The sequence below is a fragment of the Rhipicephalus sanguineus genome, chromosome 2, assembly GCF_013339695.2.
Source record: "Rhipicephalus sanguineus isolate Rsan-2018 chromosome 2, BIME_Rsan_1.4, whole genome shotgun sequence".
Lineage (NCBI taxonomy): Eukaryota > Metazoa > Arthropoda > Arachnida > Ixodida > Ixodidae > Rhipicephalus > Rhipicephalus sanguineus.
The window spans coordinates 142,583,875-142,599,347 of record NC_051177.1 but is presented as its reverse complement, the minus strand read 5'-3'; the positions used below and the strand labels follow the sequence as shown (position 1 = coordinate 142,599,347).

Genomic DNA, 15,473 nt, shown 5'->3' with positions numbered 1-15,473 from the left:
TTGAAATCGGTGAATATTGGAAAATTCCCGGAGTTCCCCTTAAAACCACATCATGCGGGGGTGCCCTAAGCATCCTCTTCCCCTTTTCCTGAAGCACTTAATTTCTTGCGCAGCTCGAGCCCCGACATTCAGGAGGCCGTCCTGGAGTGGGTTGAAAGCAGGCCTATGCTTCGAGTAGTTCCTCCCCCTCACTCTCTGTCCCATTGCCCCCATCCCTTTGAACGGGGATAAATAAAGTTGTTCATTCATTAGCACTGCGCCTCGAACAAGTGGAAGGCAGCACCGCCTCTAAAGAGCATTGCCATTGGTGGCTGCGCTGCACTGCAATAACACCACGGGAATTTGAGCTTTTGCGCCAGGGACACCTTCCAATGGGTCCCGACGCCCTTGCGTTTTTGTACTCTCCTTGGGTGCGGCAGACGAACGGAAGAAAGCGGGAAGGGTACAAAAGAACGCAAGAGCATGTACGCAAGTTACTTGGGGGTGCCGGCTCCAAAACTCTATGTTAGAGTGTTTTAGTGCCACAGGGCTCCTATAGTTTCCGGGTTCGATAGCTGGGCTAGTCGGTACGCGGTAACTTGCACTGTAGCGCGAAAGGACGAAGACGTAGACGATAAAACAAAGGATAAGCGATGAGTTGTACGTGCGCTAGTCCTGAATTTTCTCTAGTCGGATACGGCTTTAGAAGTCCGCGGCATTTCCTCCTCAAAGGCGGATGCGCACAAGCCTGCGCCAATGGGCGTGCACTCATGACTGACGTCATATCCCGGACCGCCGGTGACCCACCTTCGGAGCACATTGCCCAGTGCATCAGCGGACTATATCTTTAGTCGCGGAGGCGATCGGCTGCCGCGCTACGGTCGTCTGGGTGGGGCCACTCCGGGCTTTTTAAGTTGTATCGGACTATAGTCAATGTGTCTTCGTCATTTGTCGCGCTACAAAGGAATTAAGCTATCCGTGGCGTTTCGTTGAGGCCTGTCGACTTCAGGAAACCACCAGCACCGCTTTGGTACGGCACGTAAAGCGTAACACCATGGCTGCATATACGAAACAAACGGAGCGATGTAGATTGAAGTTAGAGGTGCGAGCCACGGTGTCGCCCACGCGACCCAGCATGATCGCACCGTGGCCGCCGCCGCCGCTGCTGCAGCCGAGTCCCAGACGGAGAGCATCACGTACGAGCTGGCTTCGCGTCCGGACCCGGGCCTGTTCGCGCGGTTCTTCGCCGACAAGGGCTACCAGAAGGGACGAGCCGTGCAGGACTCTGACAAGACCGCGGCTGCCTCGTCGTCGTCTCCGACGAGAGGGACGTGGGCGTCGGACGCTGACTGGAGGGCCCAGATCTCGAACCTCGCAACGCACGAGAAGAGGTGGGTTTATGCATCGGGGTGCCTAACTGTTTTGGTTAGGCAATCGAAGTCCTGGTAATGTTATTGTCTTATACCGGTTTTGTTTTGGTTTGAAAAAAAACTATTAGTAAATGTCCGGAAGCGTGTGCCCTAGCACACGGCGGGCCGCACCCACGATGGAACAGTCAGGCCGAGACCTATACCGCCTAATCGTGGGCCCTCTGGACAGCCCAAAGTTGTGCTTGTATACGCTCGGACTCCTTAGAGCGGAGGCCCCTTGCTGTCCGATGCTGTATCATTGCCCCGTGTCGAAGGGCACTCCCAGAGCATGTGGTGTAAGGTGGCTAAACCGTCACATTTGGTACATGAGGTAGTTGAGTATAAACCCCGAGAAAGCTTACAGAGAAAGACCGGATTAGGATACGTTTTCGTTTGTCACACGAATACTTTTGATCGCGATAAGGGCCACATCCGGATCAGATATCGTGATCGCGGTGAATAACGGTCGCTGCAGCACGGTCCAAACTAATCCGTATTGAGTTTGGCGAAGACAGTAGCCAAATCGCGATATGGGAGCGATGCGCACATCGCGATCGTCCTTATCCCGACCGGGCTTGTGCACCTGATCCGGATCGGCCCTAATCGCGATCGAAAGTACCCACGCGACACCTATATGATATACGCTTGTCATACCGCGTACTTTCAGTAGCGATCAAGCCATGACGGCATTGAATTTCTCAGTCTTGATTGGCTCAATTGCGCAATTGAGGGGTGGGGGGAGGGTTCTCCCCATTTCGCCACCACCTTCCCCACTAGGAACTCAATTGTCGTGGGCCCCCTTCCCCAGTAAAGAAATCCTGGCGCCGCTCCTAATCTGGAAGAGGAGGCTCTTCAGTCCAATTCCAAAGCACCTTCGATAAAAGGTAGCTGCGTGTCTCTGCAAGGAAGCCAGGGATCTCCCCACGGCAGGAGGCGGTCGAAATGCCGCCCACCGCTCCGATTGACCCCTTTGAAATGCGCGCCTGAGGAAACAACAAACAGAAAGTGCGCGCGCGCAACGCCAGCAAACCGGGCCCCCCGCCACCTGGTTTTCTGAAAGGGAGTTCTGAACAAGTGGCCTGCTGCTTTGGAAGATCGCCAACTCCACGCGAGCGCCAGAACACAAGTGCCCTGGCTTCCGTTTTCTATACGCGTCGTAGATTCCAGAAATGCACGACCAGAAATGAAATGTGTGTATGTGTGTGTGTGTGTGTGTCGAAAACTGGAATTGAAAACTTAAAATTCCTGAACATATTGCCACGGGAGCTTCTTTTTCTGTTTTTATGGGCGCGACCCGTTACCCTTGTAGCCACTGCCTTGCGTACGCCACGCCGGAGTGTCTAGGAACATTCCTCACTTCACTTTTATTTCCTTATAGCCCCCACCCCGGGGGGGGGGGGGGGGTTATTACATAAGGGGTGGGTTTACAATTGTACAGTACACAATTAGTGGTATTGTTGATTGCTCTGATAAGCTTGAGCGCACAACGCGAACAGTACAGCGTATTCTGGAACTAAAGCGCCCACCAACGATAAGGCTGGAACCTTCGATGACGATGCCACATGTATAAATGTCGACGCGCCTTACCGCTGATCGGATTAGCGACGTACGACGACTGGGATTGCCGCTATCAGTGTACAACGTACATTGCTTTTACTTTGATTTTTCATTTTTGGGCAAGTTCGCTTAATAAAGAGTTTCGTCTTTAACAGCCCGATTACTTCCTTCTTCACCGTCACGACCACGTGACAATATCATACCCTCCCCCTCCTCCTCTTTCAATATGTACACCTCTAACAAATGTCTGAGGAGAACGCTGTCAGAAGCATAGGAGAGTCAGCAGTGCAGGGTTTCGAGGAGATGGTATGGTGAAAACATACCGTATTTACACGATTATAGGTCGATCCATTTTATCTAAATTTGAAATGCGAAGTTGGGGGGGGGGGGGTCGACTTACAATAGAAACCGAAACTCTTGTAAGGTCGACTTAGAACCAAAACCGAAACAAATGAGAAATCCGGCACGCTGTGGCATGGCTACGACATTACGTTCCGGCTCCACCTGTAACGTATACCGTATTTTCTCGTGTATGACCCGCAACGACCCGCGGAAATTTTTGTAAAAACGATCCCCGCGTGTTGCCGCGAAGCTAGCTTCCCTGTACAGCCTTAAAGCACTGCCGTGAAGCCACCTTCGCACACAGGAATTCGAGTTTGTTTTTTTCAGCGACATCGTAAATAAATTTCCTTTAAGAAACGTGCACGCACTGTTTTTTTTTTGCCGTTTGATTTTTGGGGGTCGACCTACATTTGAGTCTACTTACAATCGTGTAAATACCGTACATACACTGCATAATACGCGACTCGCAGGACCCGCAGGTCAGCCAAGATGCTGCTGGCGCAGCAGGCGCTCAACCGGCTGCGTCACTGGACGTCAGGGCACCACCACCACCACCACGCGATGACCACCGACAACGGAGGCTCTCCACTTAGGCAAGACCTCATGGACGACGCCAAGTCGGCAGAGGAGGCCAAGACACTCCTACGAAGGCCCCGCGAGGAGGACTGCTCCGAGGTGCGAAAGCGCATGGTGCCGCTACGTAGTTAAAGGGACCGATAACCAATTTTTATGGTGCCCATTTTCTTTAGCGCAACGGAAAGCTTACCGGTGAGAGTGTCTACTCACGGAACGGTAACGCGGAAAACGCCGTGAAACATTTGCAATCAGAATTTTTCAATCTGCGGCGAATATGAAGTCGTATAGTGAAACCTCGGTGATACGAATCTCGCGGTACCACCAAAAATACTCGTATCATCCGAAATTCGTATCACCAGAAAGCATGGAAAATTAGCATGCGACAAAAGAAAGCTGGCGTACATTTTCATTTATTGTTTTTTCAGGGCCGCAGCAACGTCACGAAGAACCCTGAATCATTGTCAGTTAAGTTTTTAGATGTTGGAAATCATACCAATACTCGTAAATATACCGCCCATACGCGGATATTTAATGAATGAACCAGGTGTGTTGTGACCCGTGACAGCAGTAGCCCTTTCCAGATTTTAGTATGCTTTTTTGCATGACACCAGAGTACTATAGTGAAAGTAACAAAAGAAGCGCTTTGACACGATGGATCAAGGCCACAAAATTACAGAACCACGGTCCTGTGTTATGATTTTGTTATCGCGGAGGTGTTGAGGATGTTTTTTTGGAGATGCACGGCCGTGCCCGCTCAAGTACGGCCTCAACGATCGCGCATATTGATGTTGTGAGGCCTGACTCCTTCGCCAAGACCGTCCTCGCCTTCCTTCGGTCCTCATCCACCTTTCATGGGATGTCTGATGCACGAGGCGAGCACGTGTAAACACAGTTCAAGGACAGCAGCCCGCGTCGACGCGTTAGAAAAAAAAAAGCGTGGCGCTAATGTCCTTCTAATCTAAACGCGAAGGCACACGGAGGCACATAAGAGCCTCAAAGATTCGCGCACACAATCTCGGGGGCCGTGACGCGTCTCTGAAGGCTTATTCTGACCGTAAGAAAAGTGTTTTTCGTGATCGTGACTATTTGGCGGTGGGGCGCGCCTGCCCACGCTTGCGTTTCCGCGCTCGCACGTGCTTGGCGCGTTTTCCGCGACAGCGCGCGGAGCACCTATTCGTACCTCGGCGGTAGCGTACGTTCGTATCAAACGTCGCTGGGTGAAAATCGGTTCGCAACAACCTTACTCTATTACATTACAGGCCAATGGGCCATGACCGGGACCAACGAAAAATTCGTATCACCCCGAAATTCGTATGAGCTGTGATCGTATCACCGAGGTTTCACTGTACACAAGTCGACAACCCATGCTGTACACAGTGAGCGCGAGAGCGGTTCGTGTTCGAGCGCGGCGGTTTGCTGCGCATGCGCCGCGGCTCGACATGTTCCACTGGTTACCGCGAAGGCAGCGCCGCTTCTTACCGTGCAACTCCTTTTACCTCGTAAGCAGCACAAAATAGAGCGGGAATAGATAATTAAATATACATACTCTAATTTCCAGGACTTATTATGGCGCGCATGACAGCATGAGACTACGTGACTACGTACAGCAAAAAGTGATCGACTCCATAATCCAGCCTCAAGGCTCTATCGCTAGGCTGCGCGACATACCGGTTTTAGTTACTTTTAAACACGATTTAAAAATATAAATCCTACTGACAACGCGAAAAGGATGCTGGAATATGTCGCTATATTTTGCTGTCTTTTCATTTTTACCAGGATCTAATCACACGTTGTGACCAGTTGTCGGTCTCCTTAAGGTTCCAGTCACCGCAGACACTCTGAGACACACACACACACACGCAAAAAAGATATAGTTCATATCCAGCGCTAATGTGGTTCCTGTGTGGCAATTGGTGTAGTTCTAAATCCTGCGCTAAATGCAGCTCCACTTCTGTGTACCCCGAGGATGTGCGTAGCGCGGGTAACTCAGCGATTCCCATTGCGCTATTGTTAGTTTCTGTCCAGGAATGATCTCTCGCAGGAGTTGGTAACACCAGCGTCGCGGCCACTGTAGTGCCACAGTTTCCAGATCCCTTGTGCGGTATGATTACTTGCTGCGGTAACTCTATATTGTCCTGCTCTCTTTCTGCAGTTACGCGACAGCGTAGAATACCCCGTGCATTCGCACGGACCGTAACGCGTCCCTTTACCGAGGCACGGCTTTCCGAGAGAAGTATAGCTCCGGAATGCTCGCGCACATTAAGCTGATTGGTACTCTACTATGGTATAGGTTGAAGCTATCCCTTAAAAAAAGTAAACGCAGATGATATGCGTGTTCACTGTTCACCAAAAATGGAAAACGACTCAAAGTGTAGATATTGTACTATGAGAGCACTATATATATGCAGTATTGTACTATATGCATCTGTACATGAAGAGTGGACACGTGAGGGAGAACAGCAAGCGCCGGAATGGGAATGGTTTAGAACAAAAAGAGAACGAGTATTATGGAAGGGCTAGCTGCTTGCTCCTGTTTTTTAAATAAAAAAAAAGTCTAGCTTGTGGATTGTCCTAATAACGTCTATAGAGAAAGAGTAGAGACGATCGATCTAGAGTACACGATGTGTTGTACTGTATGAGAGCGGGACCAATTGCTTGTGCGTTAAACAATACACACAAGGGCCCTTGTGCATCTACCTCATTCGACTCGAAGGCGAAAGCCACCTTTTTTTTTTAGATGCGAAGCATCTTTTGCTCGGGTGTATGTCCCGCGGCGTTGGCCTTGGCGTCCGCACCCACACTACGCATGCGCAACTCTCCTCCTTCCCTCTCTCCAACAGCTGCGCGTTACTCTCTCCACTTCTCTCTCAGCACCTGCTTGCGCTTCTCCTGCGTTCTCGCTTCTGCTCTCGCGGCACATGCGCTACTCTCCTCCTCTAGTCTCCTCTCCTTCAAGTGGTAGAGCGCTGCGCGCGTTCAGTCCAGCGCTTGCTTCGGTTGACTCCTCTGAAATGCGGGCTCGACATGCCGAAATTCTCTCCTGCGCAGCGCCGCGACGAGCGCCAGCGCATGCGCATCCCCTCCCCCTGTCTCTCCTCTCCTACGCTGCCACCCTCTCGCGCGCCTCTCGATCGCGTTCCCCGCTCGCCCTGTGAGAATTACCGGCCAGGCTAGAGTTAAGACACGACGCGCGTAGTGTTCCTCTTCGCGTTCCACGACGCGAGGTCGGTAGCATGCCCAACGAACGCCAACGGAACGCGATCGTGCAAGTGCTCCGGCTTCACATCGCCTCATGGTCCCGTTTAGCGGGAGATGGTGTAATTTTTTTTCTAAGTCGATGTACTTAGATGTACTGAACCTCCCACGCCCCCATCCGAAAGCTGTCTGCGACTAACGTGGTTTTGCACTGCCTCCAAGATCGGAGGCATCTCAAGCTTTCTGCGTGTCACCTGGTTTTACACTGCCTACGTGATGGACCCCACCTTTGACCAAGCGACAATGGCATGTGGTGACGTCATGTTATCCGACGTCATACGGTGACGTTATCATGTGATGATATTTCTTATCGCACGTGTTGACGTCGACGCCGCGGGGCGCCAACGCCGCCGACGGTCAATCTTCACATTTGATGAGATGTGTAAGGCTTTCAGCTTAATAGGAAAGATCGATCTAGAGTGTACTGCAGAGGTGGGGCCAGAACAAGTTGGAACCATTCCACACCGTGAAGGTGGATCACAGGCGTGCGCACGAGCGGGGCATGGGGGGCGGCCACCCACCCCAGTTCATTTTAAGGGGGCGCCAAGTCTGACCCATACCTTAACTCGGTCGAACGTGCCCCGTCATTGCTTAAAGTACAAGGCTATGACCATGCAGGTTTCTGAAGACAATGGCGGCCGAGGACAACTGATGTTGTTTTCTAAGAGCTGTTTGCTTTCCATTTTTCAATGGCAGGCCGTTGTGGGAATCACGTCATCGCTTCATGTTCATTTTGCATCCACTGCGAAGCTTTTTTTGTAGCGTTAGCTACACTTGCCTAGCCGGAGCCGATTTCGCGTGGAGCGTCATGAGCCGTGCTGCGCATGCGCGAGGATCAGTGATGTCACTCAGCTATGTCACCGGAGCTGGCATCTCACGCACTCTCCGACACCGCCGCGCGCGGCTCGCCGCTGCTGGTCTGCGCCGCATTGGAGAGGAGTGACGTCGTACAGTGGCGCCAGCGCGCGCGCAGCTATTCGCCTTCACTGTGCAGTCGCCGTCTGACACTGCGCTGGGGCTAGAGTTACTGCATATGCTACCTGTATATGCTACCTAAAGGTAGCATATACAGTAACTCTAACTGGGGCCGCTTGATAGCGCCTCTGACTGGCGTTTGCAGGTGGCTAACGCCATGGAGAAGGAGAGCGCAAATGAAGCCGAGAAGCTTATCTCATCGGATCCCGAAGTAGTTGCCTGGCAATTAGCGGTTACTGTGTCGGGGCCATAGAGACAGGAGCGTGTTACTGAACTGACCACCGAGCCGTCTTTGGGGCAATAGAGAAGCAACATGACGTTGAGCAAAAATAAATATGCATGGGCCACAAGATACGTATACCGTGTGTGTATCATTGGAGCAGCAGTAAGCATGACAATCAAGCTAATCCTAGACAATCTGGAAAGCTAAGAATAATCAGCTGAACCTTTGCTAACGCTACGTATATCCTGGCATAGCCGAGCTAAGCCACTGCAATTTTTTCTTTAGAACTCGACCGAGTCTGCGGTGAGACTTCGCCCCCCCCCCCCCCCCCCCCACTAATGGGGAACCCTGCGCACGTTTACAGGGTAGCCAGCCGCTCTGAGAACTGGCTAACCTCCCTGTCTTTCCGTTCTTCTCCTCCTCCTGCGCACGTTTACGAAGGTGGATGACCAGCGGAGCTGACGGGCGCACTCCCGCCTCTGCTCCCGCCGGCGTGCTTAAGCGCGCTGCTCCTCGGGCGTTCTCACAATGCGCGGTCGACCAATACTTGCCACGCACGACCGCGCCAGCGCAGCGCCTCCACTCAATTACGTGGCATAACACGTACGAACGGCGTACCGCTCTACTAAAGCTATCTGAACATCACTTAGCGTTGCAGCGCCTCCGGAACTTGCGCACTATTGACCGATACATGATGTCTAGTGATGACGTCACCACTTGCTCGGAGAAGGTCACGTGTTTTTTTTAGTGGCGAAGCTCCTTGTGTGGGTCGTTCCCTCCTCTGTAGTAGTAGTAGTAGTAGTATGTAGCCAGCTCTAGTTTAATGAATTGCTCACTAGATGAGCAATTCATTAGATATCATAATTTACAAGACATCGTAGTGTTCCTTCATTTAATCACACTAAAAGACTTACTTTGCGGGTGATATATTCTAGTGAGCTTTCAACTGTTCGTCTTAATGTATATGATAAAGAAATTATTTCTACGAAAAACGCAAAGCACACCTTCAGCAAGATGTTTGGTTTTGGGACGCTTTATGTGCAGTAAACGCCGTGCATTTTTCGCGAAGCCGGAGCACTTGCACGATCGCGTTCTGTTGGCTTTCGTTGGGCATGCTACCGACCTCGCGTCGTGGAACGCGAAGAGGAACGCTACGCGCGTCGTGTCTTTTCTCTAGCCTTGCCGTTAATTCTCACAGGGCGAGCGGGGAACGCAGTCGCTCTTGGCGCGCTTTCTCTTTCGCTCGGGAGCGGACACTTTCCCTGCATTTCACCGATCACAAAGCGGTGATAATGAAGGGACCACGTAAACCAACAGTACAATAAAAGTTTGATGTTTAATATATACACGGTGTTTCACACTCTTAATATGATGTATGGGCGAATTTCACGGAAGAGTTTCACGGTTTACCGATGATTCTCTCCGGAGCTTCGCCCCACTCATCATCGTCCACCCCGTGAACATGCTGTGATTTTTAGGGGCGAAGCTCCTTATAGCGGCACCCGTTCGTCCCCGTCGTAGTAGTGTGTAACCAGTCTTAAAAACAGAGGGGGCGTGCACACATGAAGGCTCCCTAAAGACAATGCGCTGCGACAGTACGTGATAGGTATCGCCCTCTCCTCTCCTATGCTACCGCCAGGAGAGGAGAAAGATCTCCTCTCCTGGCGGTAGCTAGTTTTCTCTCCCCATGGTCGAGCAATAAGGCTCATCTGACAACGGTAATTTTGTCAGATGAGCCTTATTTGGGCCCGGAGCATCATCGCTGAGGGTGCTCCGGGCCCAAAAGCCTTCGGGCGCCCGTCCACAGCAACGTTTTAACTGCGCGCCGGAACGATGGGAGTTCCTGAACTAGTGGTGCGGTGTGGCAGTGGCGACTGCCCAGCGTGAACAAATTTTTACATGCAAACCCAATCACCGAGGGTTTCGCAGGTCAAAGTCAGGTCGTTTTACGGCGCTTGTGGCATATGCGACCGAACTACGCAAGAAGTCAGTGCCTTCGTTTCGGGAGCGCAGTTGTGAAGGACTTGACATTTTTCTCATGTGTTTTTCTACGCGCGGAAATGACATAATCTCCTTTAAAATCAACATGCGCTCGCTTTTGAACCAGGATGTCGGTGAAAGTTTAACGAACGGCGACGTTAGCGTTAGTTTTAGCCACCTATACCCTAACCAAGTTGCACCATCGGCCTTTATCGCGTTTTAGATATTCGTCCTATCGAATTATTCAAAACTTCCAATACTAGCTATTCGAAAGTCGAATCGAATTATTCGATTAGGAACTATTCGATTCGAATCCGAAACTCGAATATTCGCACACCCCTACAAATCGCACCGCGGTGCGCACCGGGACGTAACGGCTCACCAAACTGTCACTAGACTAATGGCAGTGTATTCTGCTATGGGAGAGTGCTGTGCTGTCCCTATTACAGGTCACGAACTAACGCGACTAATGGCACACAGGAGATTCGTTTAACGCCCGCACACTATCCCAAACATGGGCCTCTTTCTCTGCGACAAGAACAGTGGCTCAGATTTCTTCCGCATCCTTTTCTTAATATGCCCGCCTTATATGCGGAAATTACTGAGTCATATCAAGCCACAAGTGTATATGTCATAAGGAAGACCAAATATTTATACAAAATCTCTATAGTACTTAGGAAAGCAATGCCGTCATAATGCTTCAGAGTAAGCTTTAGCGGGGTGTAAACTACGATTCTGCCTATCTAACTTTACGTGTAAAACGCAGGCATGATTTTGAGAGGGAACCGCTGCGAAATTTAAAACGCGAAAAGTGACCGTCGGCGTCGGCGGCGTCAACACGAATGATGCAAAAAAATAATCGTGTAATGACGTCACTCTATGACGTCACACGTCGCCAAAATTTTCTTGTCACCATGACGTGATCGAGGCGTCACTATGACGTCACATTACATCATCGCGTGGTCGAAGGTGGGCCGATCACGGAGGCACTGCAAAACCACGTTGGGTGCGGAAAGCTTTCAAGCGGAGGTGGGGGAGGGGGGGGGGGGTCAATACAAGTGACTGAGAAGAAAAAGATCGCTTTCTCCTTACAGTCATCTTAGGCAAATGCGTAAGTAAACGTGTGACTTTTTGTATTTTAAAAAGTAAAACTCTTGTAACTCGTAAACCTCTTGTATACTGACTGAAGACGGTGGCATTTAGATTTATGGTTTGGAATTATCCGCAAAATTGATGAGTTTAGAGCAAAAAAAAATTCAAGCAGGAACATCTTAATGGGGGGTTGTCAGTGTGCGTGAACATTATTTGGAAGTTCATTATTTGACCAAGACATGACAACGCCAGACAAAATTCTCCCACACTAGCCGACATTAGCCATGTCGCTATGCGCCGCAGCGTGAAAGGGTTTGCAAAAACACTTGGCGCAGAAAGAAACTAGGCCACTGCAGTTGCCGCAACTATACGTATATCGTGTAGTCGGTGCAAAGGGAAAGCAGGACTCTATAGTAGCCGCAACCCATACGTGACAGCGGCACCAATAACCATACCGTAAGGCCGGCGCAACAAGTAACTATAACCATAGGCGTTCGCAGGGTTCCCCATCAGGGGGGGGGGGCGAAGGTTCATCGCAGCGCCCCCCCCCCCCCCATGTCAATGTATGGGGTAGGTTTTGCGCCGCCTCCCCTTCTTAGGTGACTATAGAAGGGTCAATGTACGGGGCAGATGTACGGGGCAATGGCGGCGCAGAAAGAAAGCTGGTCATTGAAACTGCCGCAACTACATAGTCGGTTACAGTCCAAGGAAAAATATAACCTCTAAAAAAATCTCTCGCCTGCCCCCTCTTCCAGCTCCCCCCACCCCCTCCCAGGCCAGCAGAAAAAAAAAAAAAAAAGAACGGCGCCGCCCCTGCTGGAGACCCATACAAAATACCTACCCCTGAAGCAGAAAGCGATAATGCCCTTTCACGAATTTCTCTCCCGAACTTGAACTATCCTATATCGGGATCAACGCTTTGTGCCTGTTCATTCGACAGTTCACCTTTGAAAAAAATGTGTGTGCTGAGAAAAATGTGGGACGATTTATACGACTATACATATATACCGTGAACCAAGGGGGGGGGGGGGGGGGAGGGGTTGGAACGACGAACGAAGAGAGTATAATTTACTAATGCAAGCAAAATCATTTTCTTCTTTAGTGTCCCAGTGGTGTCCGACTAGAGTAACTGATTAGACGTAATCTATTGCGTACAAGTCTGTTTGCAGGAAACTCTAAATAGGAGAGAACGAAAGAAGCGAATTTTAAGGGCTCATTTCTTCGCTGATACAACCTTAATGAAAACCGAGAGATAATGAATCGCCAAGGAAGGTATAGGGGACGTTAATTGTACTGCTAACTGTATTGTAGTAATTACGAAATAACTGCGTAGAAATTAAAGTGGACGGAAAGACAACTTGCCGCCGGCAAGGACCGAACCTGCAGAAAAAAAAAAGTGTTCCACACTCGCCGTCACGGCGCTGACTAACGCTCCCAGGCTTGCGTGCACATAAATACCCGATAAAGTGGACGAGAGGACAATCGCCGCCGTAGCTCACCTGGTAGAGCATCGGGCGCGTTATCCGAAGGTTGCAGGTTCGGTCCCTGCCGGCGGCAAGTTGTCTTTTGGTCCACTCTACTTCCTTCACATCTATATCACATTTACTGTAATGCAGTTAAAACAGTACAGTTAACACCTTCTATACCTATTATATTACATGCTGGTTTTCATTAAGGCGGTATCTACATAGAAGAGGGTATGCTTATACACGCGTGCGGCGCAAAACAAAAACAGGCGTACTCGGAGGACATGTCCACGCTGTCCAGTGGGGGCGCTGGCTGCGCTGGTGGCGCCGCGAAGGCGTCCTCGTCCGCGGGAGACCTGCTACTGGGCCTGGGTCCGACGCACTTTAAGGGCATCTCACGCAGGGTCCAGTCCAGCACGGCCGTGGCGGTCAAGACGCAGGACGCCGGACACGCCAGGTGAGAGTCGCCCGTGCGAGGGAGCGAACCACGGCTTCGGGCGCGCAAACGCATTCGGACAGAAGAAACTAAATAGGGTGTTTTAGAAGTGACGGTCGCACCCAGTGGCGTAAATCCAGACAAATAACTAGGCGGGGGGGGGGGGGGGGGCACATCTTACCATGGCGGCCATTGTGCTTTTATAAATGTTGGTTTTATTTTTACTTATACAAAAATTAAAATCATTCTTTGAAATCAAACTGAAAAACGAACGTGGGTTCCCATGATCACTACTTCTTGCGCAAAATTTTTTCTAAGACGACGGACGAAACAGACACGGACGGGCGCATCGTCCGTCGTCTTAGAAAAAATTTTGCGCAAGAAGTAGTGATCATGGAGTACCAACTAGCTCGAACCCACACCTTGTTAAAAGTGGGTTCCCAGCTCGCGTAATTGCCTTGTTCTATCGTGTCTGATCTGAAACCGGTCGAACGGCAGTTGCGCTTTAAAAAGTCTCACACAGCTGAGGGGTATTGAACACAGGTACACACAAGATAAACAGGCATTTAAAACGTTGAACACGCTATGCTTAACTGTCAAGCAATTTAGATATATGGTGACTGAAAGATAAATTTTAAGAGAGGACACTTGAAAGGGGTGTCCTCCCCAGCCTGAACACAACTGGGGTCAGGACCCCAGTTGGTCCTGGCCTTAATTTCGCTATCATAGGGTTATCGATAGAAGAGAAATATCAAGGTGAAAGTTTCATTTATAAATTTCGCGTCGAAATCGCTGCACGTGACGTCAGGGATTTCAAAGAGTATTTTTCGTATTTTGGAGACATTCTCTCAACAAAATTTCCTGAAACTTGGTACGTTAAGTTTATGGCCCATTTAGAGGACTGTGTACTTCATTTTTTACTGGTCAGGAACTACGTGATGACTTTGGAATTGTGAAAGAGCAATTTACTAAAATCAGACAAATCGTTTCTCTCCTTAGTGTCCCTTAAAGTGTCCCTTAGTGTCAATCCGCCCATCCGCTCCCGCGGAGTTTTTCTGTTCCGTTCCGCATTTCGGCCGGGCCGGAGCAACACCTCATAGTCTAGGTGGTGTTGCACAATATTGCTCTTGTGGCCTTGTTCATTCGCGAAAAGTGTGGGCCGAGGTCCTGCAGGATCTTGTTTTCCGAATGTGGCCCTGCATCAAGGCGATGGAGTTCAAAAGCGCGTCGTTGAGTTCAGATGGACAGCTAGTGGCACATAATGTGTTCAGTCGTCTCCTCCTCCTCACTGCCTCAAAAGTTGCATACCGCACCGTTGGCCATTCCTACGAGAAAATAATATGCATTCGATATGCCATACCCACAGGAGTCCGCACAGGCGAGTGGGGGGGGGGGGGCGCTTACCCCCCCCCCCCCCTAATAGTATGGCCACACCCAACCAAATTCGACACACGAAAGTTGCAGAATCGTGGATTCAGCGGGCTAGTTGGTATAGATTCGTTATAAAAACTTGGCAGCGCAAACAAACGAGAGACTGAAAGAGCAGGTCACAAACAAGCGCAGTTTATGTTCCTGCTATTCCTGTCTCTCGTTTGTTTACGCTGCCAAGTTTTTATGATGACAGGAAAGTCCCTATAACGTGCCATCCCTGACTACCCTATCCTGAGCGCCTCTTGAACGAATGCAGGGCTTCTGGAGACTTCTGCTGCCCCGCGGCCTCCGGCGGCGTGTTCCTACCTGAAGGTCGCGCCCTGAGCGCCGCTTCGTCCGAGGAGACCTGGTCGACGACGGGAAAGAAAGGCGGCCACCATTTCGCTTCCAGTCAGAGGTCCATCGACGGTTTCTTCAAGCGCCTCGTCCGGAAAAAGTGACGACTGCCTCAGCGGTGGCTCTCTCACCGGCTATTACTTTCTTTTTTTTCTTTCCTCTCTTCTACTGACTGTCTGCGTTGAGGGGACTTTTTTTTTCTTTTTCATTTCTCACACGCAAGCTTGTGCACCCGCAAAATGAATCTTTGTAGTTACGTTGAAAACGGCTTGGTGTCACTGTTTCTGCCCGTCACTATAGTGATGCGTGCTCAGTCATAGGCCTTCGCGCAGGGAGATGCCAACCTCCCCCCATTGACGGCCAGGGGGGATTGCATGGTTCAGCCCCCCAACCCTGAAACGTTAATATTGCACGGA

General features: G+C 50.5%; 1 protein-coding gene across 1 annotated transcript; it reads left to right on the top strand.

The window, feature by feature from the left end:
- Positions 1–3,767: 3,767 nt before the first annotated feature.
- On the top strand, positions 3,768–15,176 carry LOC125757509 (uncharacterized). The gene is made up of 3 exons (XM_049413095.1): positions 3,768–3,962; positions 13,124–13,311; positions 14,978–15,176. Exons 1-3 carry the CDS (start codon positions 3,777–3,779, stop codon positions 15,159–15,161), a joined length of 558 nt encoding a protein of 185 aa, XP_049269052.1. The 5' UTR covers positions 3,768–3,776; the 3' UTR covers positions 15,162–15,176.
- The last annotated feature ends 297 nt before the right edge of the window (positions 15,177–15,473 follow it).

Excerpts from the sequence above, each read along its gene's own strand:
- LOC125757509 (XM_049413095.1), top strand. The coding sequence starts at position 3,777 with ATGCTGCTGGCGCAGCAGGCGCTCAACCGGCTGCGTCACTGGACGTCA. Across the intron at positions 3,963-13,123 it reads GCGAGGAGGACTGCTCCGAG|GCGTACTCGGAGGACATGTC; the intron begins GTGCGAAAGCGC and ends AAACAAAAACAG. Across the intron at positions 13,312-14,977 it reads CAGGACGCCGGACACGCCAG|GGCTTCTGGAGACTTCTGCT; the intron begins GTGAGAGTCGCC and ends GAACGAATGCAG.